This window comes from Myodes glareolus, chromosome 21, assembly GCF_982192425.1.
Source record: "Myodes glareolus chromosome 21, mMyoGla1.1, whole genome shotgun sequence".
Classification (NCBI taxonomy): domain Eukaryota; kingdom Metazoa; phylum Chordata; class Mammalia; order Rodentia; family Cricetidae; genus Myodes; species Myodes glareolus.
In genome coordinates, this window is record NC_142046.1 from 12,003,778 (window position 1) to 12,021,551 (window position 17,774).

General features: G+C 54.2%; 1 protein-coding gene across 1 annotated transcript in view; it reads left to right on the forward strand.

The window, feature by feature from the left end:
* Lmx1b (LIM homeobox transcription factor 1 beta) overlaps positions 1-11,508 on the forward strand; it is a 78,430-nt gene extending 66,922 nt beyond the window's left edge. Inside the window, exons 3-8 of the mRNA XM_048432303.3 lie at positions 3,400-3,632; positions 5,166-5,347; positions 5,521-5,598; positions 5,742-5,808; positions 7,275-7,418; positions 7,724-11,508. Coding sequence (XP_048288260.1) covers positions 3,400-3,632; positions 5,166-5,347; positions 5,521-5,598; positions 5,742-5,808; positions 7,275-7,418; positions 7,724-7,881 — 862 coding nt within the window. The 3' untranslated portion in view covers positions 7,882-11,508. The remainder of the gene's footprint in view (positions 1-3,399; positions 3,633-5,165; positions 5,348-5,520; positions 5,599-5,741; positions 5,809-7,274; positions 7,419-7,723) is intronic.
* The last annotated feature ends 6,266 nt before the right edge of the window (positions 11,509-17,774 follow it).

A 17,774-nucleotide genomic window follows, 5' to 3' on the forward strand; every position in this document is an offset into this window, starting at 1 on the left:
GGCAGCCCCAACAAACATGGACCACGAGGCCCCCTGAACATGCCTGGTGCCAAGGGCCCCACAGGCACCTAATCTTCCCAGTTGCTCTGCACTTAGCTAGGACAGCCTAGCCAACATGTTTGGGGCCGGATTGAGACAGAGTTAATCTGTGTAGCACTGGCTGTCCTAGAACTCACTCTGCAGGTCTCTAACTCAGAGATCTGCCTGTCTCTGCCTCCTGAGTGCTGGGATTAAAGGTGTACGCCACTACAGCTGCCTGGCTTGTTTTTTGCTTGTTTTCGAGGTAGGTTCCCATGTAGCCCAGGCTAGCCCTGAACTCTGGATAACTAGAGATGACCTGTGACTTTTACATTTATTTCTGTTGCTGTGTGTCCTGGGAGGGCATATGTGCTAGAGCGTGCACACGGAGGCCTGCTTTCACTTTCCTTCCACCTTTCTGTGTTTGAGGGATTGAACTCAGGTTCGGACTTGTGCAGCAAGTCCCACCCAATGAACTTTCTCACTGGCCTCAACCCTCCTGCCCCTCCATCTGCCAGTGCTGAGATTACAAGTGTTTACCACAAAGCCTGGCTTAACCCGGTGCCAGGGATGGAACCCAGGTCTCCATGCATGCTGGGCAAGCCCTCTGCCAGCTGAGCTTCACCCCCAGCCCAAATGCTCCTATGGAGGAGATGAAGAACTGGAGTCTCAGAGGTTCAGTGTCTTACCCAAAGTCACATAGCAAGGTAGGGATGGAGCTCAGGTATAGAGTGCGCACCTAGGACATGCAAAGCCCTGGGTTTGCACTTGAAGTTGTGATGTCAAGGTATGTACCCCAGCCCTGTCTGCTTGCAGTTTTAAACTGATAGCTCCTGCCTGCTGTACTGAGAGGCAGGCTTCAGCGTTGAGCCCCTTACACACAAAGCAAACTGAAGCTGGGAGAGAGGAATTGCTCACGAGCTTCCCAGTGATGGCAGTGTCCTGCCTGTGGCTGCCCTGCTTCTCCTTGGCTCTCAGCGGCCTCTGGTTCCAGCCTTGGGCCCCTGGTGGAAGGACTGGGAGAGAGGAGGGAACCCCCATATACATACACACGCACACGAGTGTAGCCCTCGCTCTATCCCTGCATGGTAGACAAAGCCGGCCCCGTAATTGGGAGTGAGTATTTCATACGTGCCCCCCGATGTTTTATTGGGCGGAGAGATGCTTGGAGACCGAAAGGATGGCACATTCCGTTTATAAAGTGCGTGCCGTTTGTTTTATTTCCCAGGCTCTTGCAATCTAGATAACAGATGATGCCCCGAGCGGCTGTGCGGCCTGGAAATGGCTGCCGGAGCCTTTGGAGGGGTATTAATAATAGATTGTGTTGATAAGCTTGGAGAAAGTCGCAATCCACCCCCTGCTGCCAAGGCATTAGTGTGGCTGTTGAATGCCGGAGTGCCAGCTTGGTGGCATAGTCACTGAATGCAGGTCACCCCCAGCACACACCCTGCTTGCTGCTTCTCTGCAGCCTCAAAAGACGTGTGCACTGGAGCCCCACGAGATGTGCCTGGGACCTGGGCCTGCCAAGCTGGCCAGGACCTGGATAGTACCCATCTGTTCAGATCCCTGCGTCCCTTACTGGGCACCTTGGTCAGGTGCAGAGCAACCGAGGGGCAGGCATTTGCCTCTGGGAAGGAGGCCGGGGCCCTGAATAAAATTACCCAGCCTGTGCCTTCCTTTCAAAGTACAGGCTGAGCTGGCACTAGAGGGTTCCCACTTGCCTCGAGCACCTGTTCTGACCCTCAGTCCCACACCCGGACTTTGCATACCCACACCACAAATGTACTCAGAGGCCCCCTGAGAACTGGAAAAAGCCATAACCTGTTTTGAGGTATCCCCACTCCACTAGAGTTGAATCCTCTCAAAGACCTACACGATGGCTTCCTGCTGACTCAGATGCTCAGTGCTGTCAAATCTTCAGGATTGTCTTCTGCTGTCCCCATTTTGCAGCAGAGCAACCTCAGGCAGTAAGGAAGTTCAGAGGCGGGTAGGGGAGGCCGTGTGCCCTAAAATAGGGCAGCATCAGAGAAGGTTTCCCAGAGAAGGTGGCATTGGAGTTGGGTGTTGCAGGTTAAATAGGAGTCGGACAGACAGACTAGAGGTGGGTTTGGGGGGTGTTCATAGAGGCTGAGTGCTCTGACCAGTGCCAGGGAAGCGACAGAACAGGAGGAATCCCTGTCCACCGCACCACAGGGTTTTGTCGTGGGCGGTGCTGATGGCAGCCCCGGGAAGGGAGGCAGGGCTGGAGCCTGGTGTTTACGGCTGTCCCTGCTCCAGAACCGATTAGCAGAGAATTGCAGCTGTAATCTGTGCCCGTGATGGCGGGCCATAAAGAGGGATGGGACGTGCGGTGCTCCCAAGGTGGCGCCCGCAGACGTGGCCCGGGGATGCGGGGAATGAAAAATGGTTTTAATTCCCTCCCAGCAGCAATAATTTGATTCTTCATAAATTTTTCCATCAAAGTGTTGTTGAGGCTGGGTTCCCACAGAGCAGGCATGTGACAGGGTGAGAGTGTGGGAGGAGCGGTCAGCAGACCAGCAGGACCCTCCAGCCCAAACCAGGCAGGGGCCTGGAGACCCATCCGGCAGGCGGGCCCTTGAATGGGCGACAGAGCCCACCAGGATGAACGCCTGGATCAGCCCACACTGGGAGCTGTTTGTTACATCACGTGCGCTGAGAGCAAGAGGAACTCCAATCTGCTCTTCCTTTTCCTCATCCCCAAAATGGGGCCGGGTCTCTCTGGTTTCAAGGGCCATCACAATCAGGTGACATGCATGTGTGACATACTGAGTACAGCCGCTAGCCCTGCTTCGGCAAGCTGTGCCCATGCTCAAATGAAGGGACAAGAAGGTGGCACCAAGCCAAGGGGCAGGGACAGAACATGCTGTGGCTGCTGCGAGTGTACTCTGGAGACCCCGTGACTGTTCTGAGGGATTACAGCCAGGAAGCCGAGGGTGGAGGGGTGGGATGCTCTTCTAAGGGCACGGGGGAGCTATGGAAGACTGGGTCAGGAAAGAACAAGGTCAATATGCGTTCCAAAGAGCCTTCTGTGTCCTGTGTTGGGCACAGGCGAGGGAAGGTGAAAGCTTTGAGGATCTGGGAGCCCAGGGTGCGGAGAAGGGTCCAGACTGGAGGGCAGGGCAAAATGGGATTGTTTGACTATGGGGGGGGTGAAGGAAGCGGACCCTGAACACTGCCCTCTAGTGGCCTTCATGACTGAGCGGAAAGACCCAGAAGCAGAGCTGACCGGTGCCCGTGGGTCGTTCAGAAGAGGAGGGTGTGTCCCTGTCCCCTCCCCCCATCTGCCAGAGTGGCAGAGGGAGATGTCCTGGGCTAGGTAGACTCTCTCAGCCCAGCCTGTGCCTCCTCCATGCCCTGCAGGCTCTTCGCGGCGAAATGCAGCGGCTGCATGGAGAAGATTGCACCTACTGAATTCGTGATGCGGGCGCTCGAGTGCGTGTACCACCTGGGCTGCTTCTGCTGCTGTGTGTGCGAGAGGCAGCTGCGCAAGGGTGATGAATTCGTGCTCAAGGAGGGCCAGCTGCTGTGCAAGGGTGACTATGAGAAGGAGAAGGATCTTCTCAGCTCCGTGAGCCCTGACGAGTCAGACTCTGGTGAGCCTGGGCTGGGACAGCTGCAGGGCATGGCTCAGTGGGATGCTGGAGAGGGTCTTCTGAGCTTCACAGAACTGCACCCCCACACATGTCCAGCTGGCACTGAGGTGCTACATCCATCCCTGCATGCCACCCTAGTACTTATCTGGATGCCAGCTCCAGGGAACACACACCTGTGTGCCTATCTGACCACACATGTACCCAGTGCCATAGAGACACCACCCCATGTGCCCATATGTGGGGGGACATGTGCTCACTCACCCAAGTATGCAAAGCTTCACCCTAGGCACACACACACATACATGTACATGTTTCATATCTCTGAAGCTAACCAGCACACTCCGGCTGCACATGCATGTTTACATAAACACTCACATGCACTGTGCATGCAGACATTTGCTCTCTGGCAAGGGCTGAAGTCCATCTGGCACCCTGTCACTGCTGATAACTGGCCTGCCCTTTGAGGCATCCTAAACCCACAGGGATGGCTTCTGCCCATGTGAAAAGTGTCTGCCATTGCCAGGGTACCAATGTCTGGGCCTCAGTGTGGCAGAGTCCTCATGTATCTGCTGCTGGCCATCCCTGGACAAGACACTGTGATAGCATCCCTGTGGCCACCTGCACTCCCACGAAAGGGAAGGGCACTGGGCCAGCTTACAGAGAGGCTAGAAAGGATTGCAGTGCTCCCTGGGGCTCACCTCCAAAGAAGGTGGAACTGGGGAGGGAATAGGTTCCAGTGAGGGGTGTTGGAAGCTGATGGTTGTTAGGAAGTTCGGCCATGTACCTGACTCTCTAAGACCCCAAACTCTGGGGTCATGGAAGTGGTATGTGTGTTGCTGGGTGTGTATACATGTTTTTTTCATGCCACATGTGTCTTGGCATGTATGTGTCTCTGCCTGTAGGTATAGGCCTCTGTGGGCCCATGATTATAAATGTCTCTAAGCAGCACATATGTGGGTCTCTGTGTCAAGATGCAGGTGTGTGTAACCACCAGTGAGCACACTGTACTGTGTGCACATGCTCGTATATCGTGGTTTTAAGTCCTCCTGTGAGGATGCCTGACCCCTGTGTCTTTGTCAGTTGTTAGTCCCTGGAAGTCTCTAGAAAGAAGGCTCCTGATATCCTTCTCTTTTCCCCCTGGTCCCCAGCTTGCATGACACATGACCCTCAGAGGTCAACGGAAGGTGGGTTTCCAACAGCATGGGCCACAGTTGCAGCATCCTGCACACACTCTAATGTGTCTTCCTGAGGCACCTGGGTCCCGATCTCCACAGGGGCCTGACTCACTGTTTCCCTGAGCCCAGGGGCGCCTGCAGCTTTGGACATCATAGGGAAGCCTGTGGTCAACAATTAGACCAGGCTGAGTCTAGAATGAGGGAGTGAGGAGTGTTTATCAGGATTATGGGATGTGCAGGGAGCAGGAGATGAAGGCCTAGCCAAAGAACAACTTTATCCTGAAGTCATTAAGTGGTGAAGGAATTCTCACCTAAAGGTCCAAAGCACGGATTGACAGGTTGGATTGTGTATTCACAGTGAAGAGTGAGGATGAAGATGGAGACATGAAGCCCGCAAAGGGGCAGGGCAGCCAGAGTAAGGGCAGTGGAGACGACGGGAAGGACCCGAGAAGGCCCAAACGGCCCCGGACCATCCTCACCACGCAGCAGCGGAGAGCCTTCAAGGCTTCTTTTGAGGTCTCCTCCAAGCCCTGTCGGAAGGTGAGGAGTTCTGGAGAGATGGTCTGAAGTCCACACCTCTCTTTTGCTTACCGTGGGTGCAGCTCCTCCTCCCTGACCCACTGCTATCACTGGGGACAGGAGTGTCCCTTCATCCCTCCACCTCCCAGCTGCCACCTACACTGACCTGACCTGTCTCCCTCTCTCTGGGTCAGGTCCGAGAGACGCTGGCAGCAGAGACAGGCCTCAGCGTGCGTGTGGTCCAAGTCTGGTTTCAGAACCAAAGAGCAAAGGTGAGAGGTCACGGCTACTTCAGTACTCTGGGGCATACCTGGGGATGGGGATGGGCAGGAAGAGTCCTGACGGGGTGAGGGACATAAAGGGAGTCTGGCATGCAGCCTGAGACTGAGGGGGTTCCTGGTTTGTCTCCCTGCAGATGAAGAAGCTGGCTCGGCGGCACCAGCAACAGCAGGAACAGCAGAACTCCCAGCGGCTGGGCCAAGGTGAGCCCCGGGGACATGGGGAGCAGAAGTTGCAATGGAAGGGTTGTCAGGGCATCTACTGTGCAAGCCACTCTTGTCCTCTTGTGCTCAGCGTGGCGAGGCTCTTTCCCCATATCCTACCCACCCTGGTAGGTAGCTCTCATTCCTCTACACTCATGGGCTCCCTCCAGGCTAGGGTTGACAGGATACCTCATGAGGAAACTCTGGGGCTATCCAGGGACCTTCTGGGATCACACCACTAGCAAGGGGCAAAGCTGACTGTACATAGGGCTCCAACCTGCACTGTGAGCAGTGACATATGCTTGCTGCTCACTCTTTCTGTGAGAGCACGCCCAAAAATCGGGGGTAGGGGTATGGGGGAGCCCGTGGTGAGTCGCCACTAGCAGTAAAGAGCCAGTCCATGGAGCAGAAGGTGGGTCCTCTGAAGCTGGACTTCACTCAGAAGTCTGTTTCGTACCAACAGCTTGGGCTAGGGATGGCCTCCATGGCTACAGGAAAACATGGAGACTTTGAAGATATGGGGGGGGGGAGAGCTGCAGAGCCCACCACTGTGGTGGAGCGGACAGGGGAGCGGGTGGCCCTAGGAAGATGCTAGGCACCCTCACACAGCTCTTCCACTCAAGGGTTTGGGGACCTACCAACAAGGTTCCAAAACCTCACATCCCTTGTTTCCCCTTAGAGGCCCCTAAAGTCAGTCTTCCACCTCCAGCTGCCAGGATCCCTATGCTTGTTCTTGAAGAACAGAGTTCCTTATTCTCCAGTGTCCCGGACTCCCTCCTAGATGCCACCCAGAATCCTCCCTGCTCGCTCTCTAGAGTCCATTTGGTTCTACCTCCCTGCCCATGGCCCATCTGATCCCCACCTTTCCCTCTGTTCTGTCACTATCTGGGGACTGGTTGCCACCCACTGATTTCCCCCACTTTGAGTATTGTTGACAGGGCCCCCAGGACCTCCCCCACTTCCTGTTCCCCTGAATAGACCCAGCCCCCCAACATTTCTCCACAGCACTTTTCTTGCTTCAGACAGCGCCAGAGGGAAGCCTGCTGCACCCCATCCTAAAGCACCCTGTCCAACCATCCACTTGCTTGCTCACTTTCCAGTCCCACTGGGGAGACCATCCTCTCCCCAACCTGCCATACCCCTTCCTGGTGATTCTTTAGGTTCTGCTGGGGTGAGGACTTTTCCCAATAAGCCTTCCTGGGCTTGCGTTCCATCTTAGTGCCCCTGCATGGTAAACCATGGTACATAGCTACTGCCAACATAGCCTGCCACCTCTTCAGTCTGTGCCCTTGTAGCTGGAGCAGGTAGAAGACAGAGCCATGGGAAGTCTTTGAGAGGAGGGACCCAGAGAGGGAAGGTAGAAGGTGCATCTAGAATGGGAGTCATGGGGCCGCTGTGGAGCCTCTGAAGGGACTACCAGAACAGGGCAGGCAGGAACAGCTGGTGACGGCATTCATTGTCCTCAGAGGTCCTGTCAAGTCGCATGGAGGGCATGATGGCCTCCTACACGCCGCTGGCGCCCCCGCAGCAGCAGATCGTGGCCATGGAACAGAGCCCCTACGGAAGCAGCGACCCCTTCCAGCAGGGTCTCACGCCGCCCCAAATGCCAGGTGACCACATGAACCCCTATGGTAAGCTGCCCCACCCGCATCTGCCCCAGCTTGCTCTCTGTCCTTGCCTAGCCGGGCAGACAGAGTCTATGACTGACAGTTCTTGCTGCCCACAATGGAGGGCTCAGGGCCCAGGGCAGTCCAATCAATATTGCCAGCACGCCTGCCCCCACCCTCATTGGGAGGGCCTAGCCCCATCCTGCTGGCCTACCCATAACCCCTGACCATGGAGCCTGCGGGGCTACCAGGAACTCCCGGAGCCGTTGCCCACACCCAGCTCCTGACGTCCCTTCTGCACTCCACAGGGAACGACTCCATCTTCCACGATATCGATAGCGATACCTCCCTCACCAGCCTCAGCGACTGCTTCCTCGGTTCCTCTGACGTGGGCTCCCTGCAGGCCCGTGTGGGGAACCCCATCGACCGGCTCTATTCCATGCAGAGCTCCTACTTTGCCTCCTGAGAACCAGCCGGGCCGCATGGACGCTTGGGCCTGGGCCTAGGGTGGGACCACAGGCCTCCGCAGCCAGCCGGCCCCCCAGCCCGCCACCCGCTCAGACTCTACAGACAGCCATACGGTGCCCTCCCCTCGGCCAGCCGGACCTGGCTCAAGTGCCCACTGGGCACAGCCAGACAGGCAGATGGGTGCAGCCTGGGCAGGGACTGTGTCCTGCCCACGGAGACCTTGTGACCCTTGGGGACCCAGAGCTCTTGGACAGCCACTCGCCTCCCAGCCCTTTGACTCCATCACCTCCTTTCCCCGCCCCTCCTATTTTTTTGGGAAACTTATATTTGTTCTTTTTTTTAAAAAAAAAAAAAACATTCTGTTTCCAGCCAACCTCCATTGTCCCTGCAAGGCCAGCCCTGGGACAGTGCCTGGTATCCGAGAAACAGTTATACGGGTGTCCTGCGCGGATGACCACTTGCGCGTCTGGTCAGCGCAGCGGATGGTTTCTGGGTCCTAGGAGGCCCAGGGTCGCTGTCCCCGGCCCTAGGCTGGGGCCAAGGAGAGGAGGAACCAAGCAGGGGCGACAGGTTCTTTGGCCCTGGCTGAACTAGGAGTCACAAGAAAGCAGACTGATGTGGATGGAGCCTGGAGAGACCCAAAGGGACAGAGGTGCACATGTACAGGCACACACATCTGTAGGCACACCTGTGAAAATATGCGTCTACACCTGGGTGCGCGCGCACACACTCACGTAGAAGAGGTGACTCCCACTCTGCAGTCTGGGGGCAGTGAGGTCAGTGGACAGGGCCTGCCTCTGAGAGCAACGAGAGAAAGAAGGAGGAGGGTTTGGGTGTGAGCAGGGGAGTCTGGTGCATCCCAGGATCTGTATGGGTCAGGACGTCCAGGATAGAAAGGCATCACAGAGTCCCAGGCCAGAGATGGACCCCACAGAACCAGGCAGAATCAGGCTGCAGCAAACGATTCAGATGCAAAGGACCTGAAGAGTCTAACCCGCATTGATGCTCTCTGATACTGAATTCCCTTGGCCCTTGTTCTTTGACAGTATCAGCCGCCCTTCTTGTGGCCCCTCCTGACCCTTAGTCTCCTCTTCTTAGCTGAGGCTGGATGCTGGCAGGGCTCCTGCCGCCCGTGCAGATGTGAAACTGTGTGACCAAGCTTCCCTCCTGACATTAGCCAGCTCACACCAAACGGGCCCATCTCCTCCCCTGCTCCCGCACCTCTGCTAACGTGGTCTGAGATCCAGCAGGTGGTTTAGGTCTCAACTTTGGAAATCCACCCTTGTGGTTCTGTGATGAGTCTTTGGGCCTCACACAGGTACTGACAAGCCACAACTCCTCAATATGCTGTGATGCCGATTGCTTAGAGCCCATGGAAGACCATGAACTGTACCTAGTTGCCTTTCCTTCCATTGGCTCAGCAAGCATGGGGCGTTACTCTGAGCCGGGTGAGAAGTCAGCCCTGAGGGGCTCCCGGCAGTGCCCCTGCATGGTATGTAGCCCACCAGCGTTTTAGCCTCTGTGTCACCCCAGCCCCACATCTCCTGGACTCTTGCTGCCCAAAGCAGAAGCAATAGTGGATCTCTCCTTGGCAACCTCCATTGGCCCCTGACAGGCCTGGTCCAGATACCCAGGATTTTGTCTCTCATCCAATGCTGAATTCTAACCTCCCAACACACTCACCCGGATGTCTGCCGAGCTCTTGCCATGGGCACATAGCAATGAGTGTCTCTCTCTCTCTCTCTCTCTCTCTCTCTCTCTCTCTCTCTCCACTTTGGGCACCTGTGTCTGGTTGGTTAAGTTGTGTGGGTTTGTTGTTTGTCTCTGTGGAGATCGCAGGCCCCCTTAACCCACCCAGATGCCACAAGATGGAGTCAACGGGGAAGAGCAGCTGCCACCATAGCCCTCCTGTGTCCCTCTTTTGATAAGGAGAGCATCACTAACCTCCATTCTGAAGTTATGGTCCTCTTCCTGGGATTCACCCTTCCCCCCTCTGGCACAAGCTCCTGGCTAAATTGCACAGGGCATACTTGAGGTGGACCCGGGGTGGATACCAGCTCCTGGGAGGTCCGGCCTGCTCTTAACCATGTTTTAAGATGGAAGACACAACACCAATAGGCTGTGTAGGTCATCCCTTCTGCCGCAGCTAGGAAACCTGGGACAGGAGAAGGGCAGGGGTGTGCTCCAGGCCTCACAGCAGGTAATGCCAGAACTGCAGCCTGGAAAGGGAGAGTAGGCTTGTCCCCATCTTCTTCTCTTGATTAGCCTCTCCCCCCCCCCTCCCCTGCCCAGGGACCAGCGTGCCTCACACCTGCTGCTCCCTAAGGATCCTCCCTTCCTGTTCTGGGCCTCCAGACCCCAAGTCCAGCCCTGCCCACTGCTATCCCCACGCTGGTGTCCCCAGGCAGAAGATGTTATCAGGACACTCCTTAAGTTACCAGAGGAGGTATCTCAGCCATCACACCGGAGATGCCCTGGCGGTGGCCCTTCTCAGGATTCCTTCATCATGGCTGTGGCCTGCTGAGACGCAGGAGCCCATGCCAGCCCTGAACTGTTCTGTGGGCAGAGGCAGCCTTTGCCCCAATCCTGCCCAGATCTTGTTAGCGACCCCACTCAGGCTGGGAAGTTGAGGGTGACAGAAGTGGTGAGGGGCTGGGAGAGGTAGCCTGCAGCCTGAAGGAACAGAGGGATGTGGGAGGCAGAAAGTGAGAGATGGGTAGGGTTAGCTCAAAGAAAACCAACTCCCACCTCCTGCCTAGGGATGTGGCGTGTTGAGACTCAGGCAGAAGAAGGAGCCTTCCCAGGTGTCACACAGGAGTGACAAGTACCCAGGCTTTGTCCCAACCACAGCCCTATTTATGGATTCATTCCATGAGGCTTCCCAATACTCTGCTGCCCTCAGAGACTCTCAAGAGGCTGCACACAGGCTCCACACTAGGTGTGAGGGCCCCACGGGGTGGCACAGGCAGCCTGCTGTCATGGAGGCTTCCTGGAGGGGGGTGCGGACTGGGAGGAATGCCACGATACGAGTAGACCGAGCCGAAAGACAGCCTCTCCTCCTTTAGGGACATCCCTTTGAAGAGAGGTCACCTCCCCAGTCTACCTGGATATCCCCCCTGCTCAGTCAGGGAACAGGGGGGAAGATGGACTCAGAGCTCTGGGCACCCCTAGGGCCAGGGGGACGCTGCAGCCCAGGGCTGACTGCTGTGGGGAGGGGCCACCACATTCACACACATACATGCACATACTCACACCTGACACAAAGAGGCTCACATGTGGCCTGGAGCAGGGAGGCAGGAAGGACCCTTCAGACTCCTTGATGGGGCAATTGCCAATGGTCTCTGGTCTACCGCCCTGCTCTGGGGTCCAGCTGGAGGGAGTGCGTTGCAGCTGGGCTGGGGCCAGGCCTCCCATCCTATTCTGTTTACCTTGTACAGACTGCCTGCCTGCCATCCCCACACACATTTTATTTAATAACTTGTCATTGTTAAATTATTTATTAGCGTTACCACATCACCACCCCCGCCTTCCACTCACCTGCCTCTTCCCACAAAAGCAGAAAAATGGAAACAACAAGAAAAAGATGAGATGTTGGTATATTTGTAAATAAACAACCTGTACACGCCTGTGTGGCCCCTCCTTGGGTGATGGGAATTGGTCTAAGGGGGACCTGCCTGTGACACTATTGGACTTCCCAGTGGCTTCCAGGAGCAGCAAGTCGTGGACACAGGGTTTGGGGGGGGACCCTAATCTTACCCAACTCCACCTCCTAATTCCCTTCCCCCTCCTTCCTCGTGCCGCCTCAGCCTCTTGCCATCTCCAGCCTTGAGCCCAGCACAGCCAATCTTCACCATTCTCCCCGCCCAGTCCCCCAGCGTCCACTCACCCCATCCCTTCATTCAAACCAGGCTGAGAAGCAGGGAAATGACGGTCACCTCCAAGGATGTAGAAAGCCTAGCATAGTACGGGTGAGGAGCACTGGAGCCCTGGCAGTGAGGATCAGGGAAGGCCTCCCAGAAGAAGCCGTTCAGCCGAGATCTAGTTACATAGTTGGACAGGGAGCTGGGTAAGAGGGGTGTCTGAACAGGGTCCAGGTTTACACACCTTGGAGAAGGCAGAACCTGAGAGTCCTAACTAGAAAGGGAGCCAAGGCTGGAGATGGTGTGGGGGGGTGGGGTGGGGGGCGCTGCTGAGCAGAAAAGGTGTGTGATTGACCTAGGAGAAGTGAATAGGGACAGAAGGTCAGCTGTGTCACTGAGGAGAGAAATGACAGTAACTTAGACCAGAGTGGAACCTGTGGAGAGCAAGAAAATCCAGACCCTCAAAGTGTGCAGGTGACAGCTAGGTTTCTGGTCATTGCTACTGGGGTGAAAGAGGAGAAGATGGAATGGGGGTGTCTTTGGGCTGAGGCGTGTGAGCAGAAAGCATGCCAGGAATGCCCCCAGATGGGACAACGTGGACCACAGCTGGGCCCCCAGGGAGCTCGAGGCCAAGTGTGGGTTCTCTTCACTGAGGTATAGATGAGCAGTTCTGCCAGGAAACAGAGTCAGGGCCACCTGAGAGTCACCATAGAGACCTTACTCTGCCGGTGAGCACCAGCGCCCCCTAGGGGCCTGTTCCTCCACAGCCTCTGCTAAGGGGGATAGTGAGGTAATTCTGGTAGCTAAGCAACTTCAGAGATTCTATTTCCTCATTTGTACCCCCAACAACCCTGAAAGGCAGGATCCCAGACTTTAGAGGGGAAACTGAGGCCCAAGGGAGAAGGTGACAGCTCATTATAACAAAGTTAACACGGAAACAAAACCAAGATTATAATGTAGCTTTGACCACAAACATTTCAGCCTTACCACGCCTCCCCCACCCTAGCTGCTCCTACCAGGCCCTCTGTTCCTGGCCTTAGGGTCTGATCCTCCAAGACCAGGCCAGACACCTGGAAACAAGGTAATTCTCCTACTCACAGAGACTCAGAAAATCTAAGTCTCATGGCCCAAAGTGTACGGCTGGGAGACAGGACTACACAGAGCCTTGGTGGCCAAACTCTAAGCTGGAACTGGGGGGCGGGGGAAGAATTCCATGTTCCACTCAAGAGCAGTGGGCTGCCAACTCTCTAGCCTACAGCAATGTCTAAAATCCTGTCACTAAAAAATGTGGGGCTAGGGGCTGGGCTAATCCACTGATCCCTTGCCACCTGCCTGTCACCTCCCCCCTCCCCCAGTCCAGGTGAAGGCATGGACTAGGGGGTGAGAGAGCAAGGATTCCCCTCCTCAAAGTCCCCAGTCCTGGAGGCTGATGGCTTCTCAGTGTCCCCAGACTTTGCCAAGCAGACTTGCTCCCAAGACACTGCAGGACATTCTGTTCATTGCTTTGAGTTCTAATCCAACCACCACACTTGGCTGGAGGTGGAGAATAGGACCTGGGGTGCCATCCCATTTTCTCTTTCTTCCACAGCCCAGGTCTCCTGGGCCAAGCATGAGCAGCTAGTCACTCGAAAGACATAGGGACTCAATGTGGGGAGGGGCCACCAAGTGCTGGGACTCCAGGGATGTCTCCTGGAGGAGGAAGTGCTTGGCTTGAGCATCCCAAAGAGCTCAGAGCAGAATGACATTTGAGAAGAGGGAACAGAAGGATTGCGGCTGTCGCAGGAGCCACAAAAGGCATGGAGGTAAGGCACACCCCACTTATACGAGTCTGAAGGTCAAACATGGAGAAGGGAGATCCTGAGGGCACCTGTGTCCACACAGGGCATGCCAGGGTCAGGAAGGAAAAGAGGGACAACTGACATGCCCCAGGCTCCAGACCAGCAGAGTTCAAGTCAGCACACTGTGAATTGCTGTACAATACAAAGAAACGTTTGTATTCTCGAATAGACATGAAGATGAAGGAAGAAGAAGAAGGAGAAGAAGGAGGAAAAGGAAGAGGTGGTGATGATGATGAAGAATATGCATGCACGTTGTCCAAGCCCTGGAGCCCTGCATCTCCCTGCCAGGGTTCCAGGAACCTCCACATTTTCATTTGGAAAACTCATCATCAAGTGACAAAGTAAATGTCCTTAGCACCCAATCTGGCAGGAGTATCTCCCCTGTGTGACAGAGCATCCGTCTGGTTTTCTGTGGACAACTCCCTACTCTCTTCACCCTCTATTTTAGGAGCTACTAAATTCCAAGACCAGCCAGCCAGAATTTCTTCACTGAACCTGTAGTAATCCATGAAACCACGAGGTGGCACTCGAGAGTTGGGCAGACCATCATCCTCGGGCTTGCAGACCGGACTGCTGAGAAGCCTGAAGATGGCCATGGGTGGGGGGAGATGAGTGCCAGGCACTACGGCATCCATGCCAGGCATGGTACTGGCAATTCCCTGCCCCACACCATGGAGAAGCAACGGTAAGAATTCCATGTCACAGAAACTGAAGGGTCAGTGAGTCTTACAGTGACCCCTCCCAATCAGGGCCCTGAGAATGTTGGGAGGGCAGTGCTCTGAGAGACAGCAGTTCTTCTCCCAGGACCACACTCCTAAAGGTTCCAGCACCTCCTAGCTCTGCCACAGGGATACGGACGCCAGCATCTGCATCCTTAGGAGACACACTCCATCTAGTATATGAAGGCCCCAATTTTGTGATGCCACCCTATTCTGTAGGGGACAGAGGAGAAGTTAGAGGTGTTTTCTTTGCAAGAATCTCCAACGAGACATGGTCAGACATTCCTGGAGAGCAAGTGAAATTACAAATGTGGGCTGAGAATGTAGCTTGCTGACACAGCACCTGTCTAGACAGCACGCAGAGGCCCTGGGTTGTATGTGCAGGTGGACATGTGTGTGTGTGTAGGATAAAGGACAACCCCAAGTGTCACAGTGTCACTTGTTTTTTTGTTTTTTTGTTGTTGCTGTTGTTGTTTTTTGTTTTTGTTTGTTTGTTTGTTTGTTTGTTTGTTTGTTTTTGAGACAGAGTTTCTCTGTGTATCCCTAACTGGTCTGGAACTCACTCTGTAAACCAGGCTGGACTTGAACTCACAGAGATTCACCTGCCTGTGTCTTCTGAGTGCTGGGACTTAAAGCATGTCTCAGTTACCTTGTGTTCTGAGACAGTCTCTTTCTGGTCTGGGACTTGCCTGATGAGGCTAGCCTGGCTGACCGGAAACTCCGCCTCCTGTTTCTGCCTCTATAGGGCTGAGGTTGCAAGCACACACCACCACCACCACCACCACACCCAGCTTTTTGTATAAATTCTGGGGATCAAACCCTCACACTTATGCACAAGCACTTTACCAACTGATCTAACACCAGCTAGTAGTCATTATGTTTTTTAAAGCTGAATGGTATACTCCTGTAATCCCAGCACCCAGAAAGCTGAGGCAGGAGGATTGAGAATTTGAGACAAACCCGGACTACATAATAAGTTCAAAGCCATCCTGAACTACATAATAAAATTCTGTCTCACAAATCCAAAGACAGCAAAAAAAAGTGGGTGGTGAACATGTACAACGGACAATATATAGCATCCCTGAGAGAGAGAGGTTCCTGTCATCTCAGCTCTCAGGGTCATGAGACCTGCGTGGAACAGGGTCCTCTGCTCCTGCAGTCAAGGTCAACAGGAGACGTGGCTTGGCTGTTTTGCCTCTAATGTGCCCAACCAATGCTAAGGAACAATAATAATATGACCATGGCAGGATCAGCAACGACGGCTCCTCTGCTCATGAGTCAGGCTCCAGTTATTATCTCATTTAATCCCATGCAAAGTAGCATTGTGACCTCTGTTGCGTGGATGAAGGTGCTGCAGCTGTGAGAGGTGACGGAACCTCTTCCAGGTCGCAGGGCTATTGAGCAGCAGTTCCTGGGCACCAGTCTGTCCGTCAAGCAATGGTGCCTCGGATGAAAGAAAGAGAGCACCCCACATTTTCTACAACTCTGCATTCTGGGCTGGGAAGGTGGGTCAGGACAGTTTCAACAGCCCAGGCTACAAGTCAAGGGGTAAGGCAGGGTGGCCTGAGGGCAGGTGAGGAGATTTCTCCAGGAGAACCAGGGTAAGGACCCAGACAAGGCAGAGAGCTGGGGCCTGTCCGAAGTGCTTCCTGGGCACTGGCTCAGACACAGAGTAGGAAAAGAGAAGATTGCCGCCCAGGGACCTCTCCTCCCCGCCCCATCTTGGTACAGCCCAGGCTGCCCCCAAGGCACCAGCTGCACCTTTTGTCATGCAGAGGGGGAAACACAGTTCAGAGAGACTTGCAAATCCTGGGCATGAGCAAGAAAATGCTTCGGCACTGAGAGAAGGTTGAACACCGGGTTCATCATCATGAATGAAAGTCGCGCCATCACCCTACTAAGAACTTCCAAAATTAGTGACTATCAGACAGGCCGGGGGGGGGGGGGGAAGGAGCAGGAAAAAGGACTTTTGACACTGTTGGAGAAGGCCAGCGCTCTGCGGAGGGCCTATGATGGAGGGCGGTCAGAGAGGGCCGCCTGCAACTGGGGTTATGGATGGTTGTGAGTCTACATGTGGATGCTGGGAACCGAACCCAGGTCCTCTGAAAAAGCAGCATGTGTTCTTCACCGCTGAGCCATCTCTCTAGGCCTCCTTATATTTTACAGGGGCCATTGCAAGCCTCTTTGTTTTCTATGCAGGATCCATTCTTTGAGGAAAGGGGATCAGAGAAACGGCATCTCCCCCGACCTAGAGCTTTGGACTGTTAGGATCATCTCCATGTAGGTCTCTCCATCAGCTATCAGTGTCCTTCTCCGTTGCCCAGTACCCTGTGTAAATGTTGGCCAAACTCATGAAGCAAATCTGTTCCGAAGCTTGGTTATTTTTTGTTATCACATAAATTTCTCATCCAGGCTGGTCGGAGCAATCGGACTCCTCCGCTATCAGATGGTTCGTTTGGATATGTACTGCTGTGTTTCAAGCCCTGGCTTGTTGTTATTGCTTGTATTTTTGCATGTGTGTGTATGTGTGTGTATGTGTGTGTGTATGTGCCTAAAATCACTTTTCTGTGCTGTATTTATCATTAACTTGCTTTTGATTACTGTTTGGTCTTGGCTGGTTAAAGTGACTGCCTCGTTTAAAAACTTAAAACTTCCTGATAACTTAAGATGATGTGTCTCAGTCATAGTTGGTTTTGTTGTTGTTTGTTGTTTTTGTTTTTTCGAGACAGGGTTTCTCTGTAGCTTTGGAGCCTGTCCTGGAACTAGCTCTTGCAGACCAGGCTAACCTCGAACTCACAGAGATTCGCCTGCCTCCACTTCCTGAATGCTGGGATTAAAGGCGTGCGCCACCACCACCCTGCTGGTTTTGAGTTTAATTGATGTTATACTATACCAACTTCAAAAGTTTCTTTGCATTTGTTCGTTTGTTTGCTTGTTGAAGATGTATTCTGACACTGTAGTCCAGGCTAGCCCCATTGCTTCAGCCTGCAGCATGCTGCAGTTACAGGCATGCCTGGCACTCAGTTTCATCATATTTATGTGTATATGTGTACACACACACATATATTTCATGTTCATATGTTTATTTCGTGTCCATGTGCATATGTGCCACAGTACACATGTGGAGTCAGAGGACAACTTTCAGGAGTTGCAGGAGCTGGCTCTCCTTCCACTGCCTGGGACCCAGGGATCAAACTCAAGTCGCTAGGCTTGGTAACAGCCCCTTTACTCTGTGAACCATCTCCCTGGCCCTCATGTGCAAGGGCCCTCTATGCAGAAGATAAAAATCTGTTTTTGCCAGGGCATGGCAATACAGGCCTATAGTTGTAGATCTTAGAAGTAGAAACAGGACAACAGGAGGAGACCAAGGTCATCTTGGCCTCCATGAGACCCTGTTGCTTACAACACTCCTCTCAGCCATTACTCATGGCTGTGCAATGGTTTGTGCATTCATCCATTCTCCTGCTGAACACA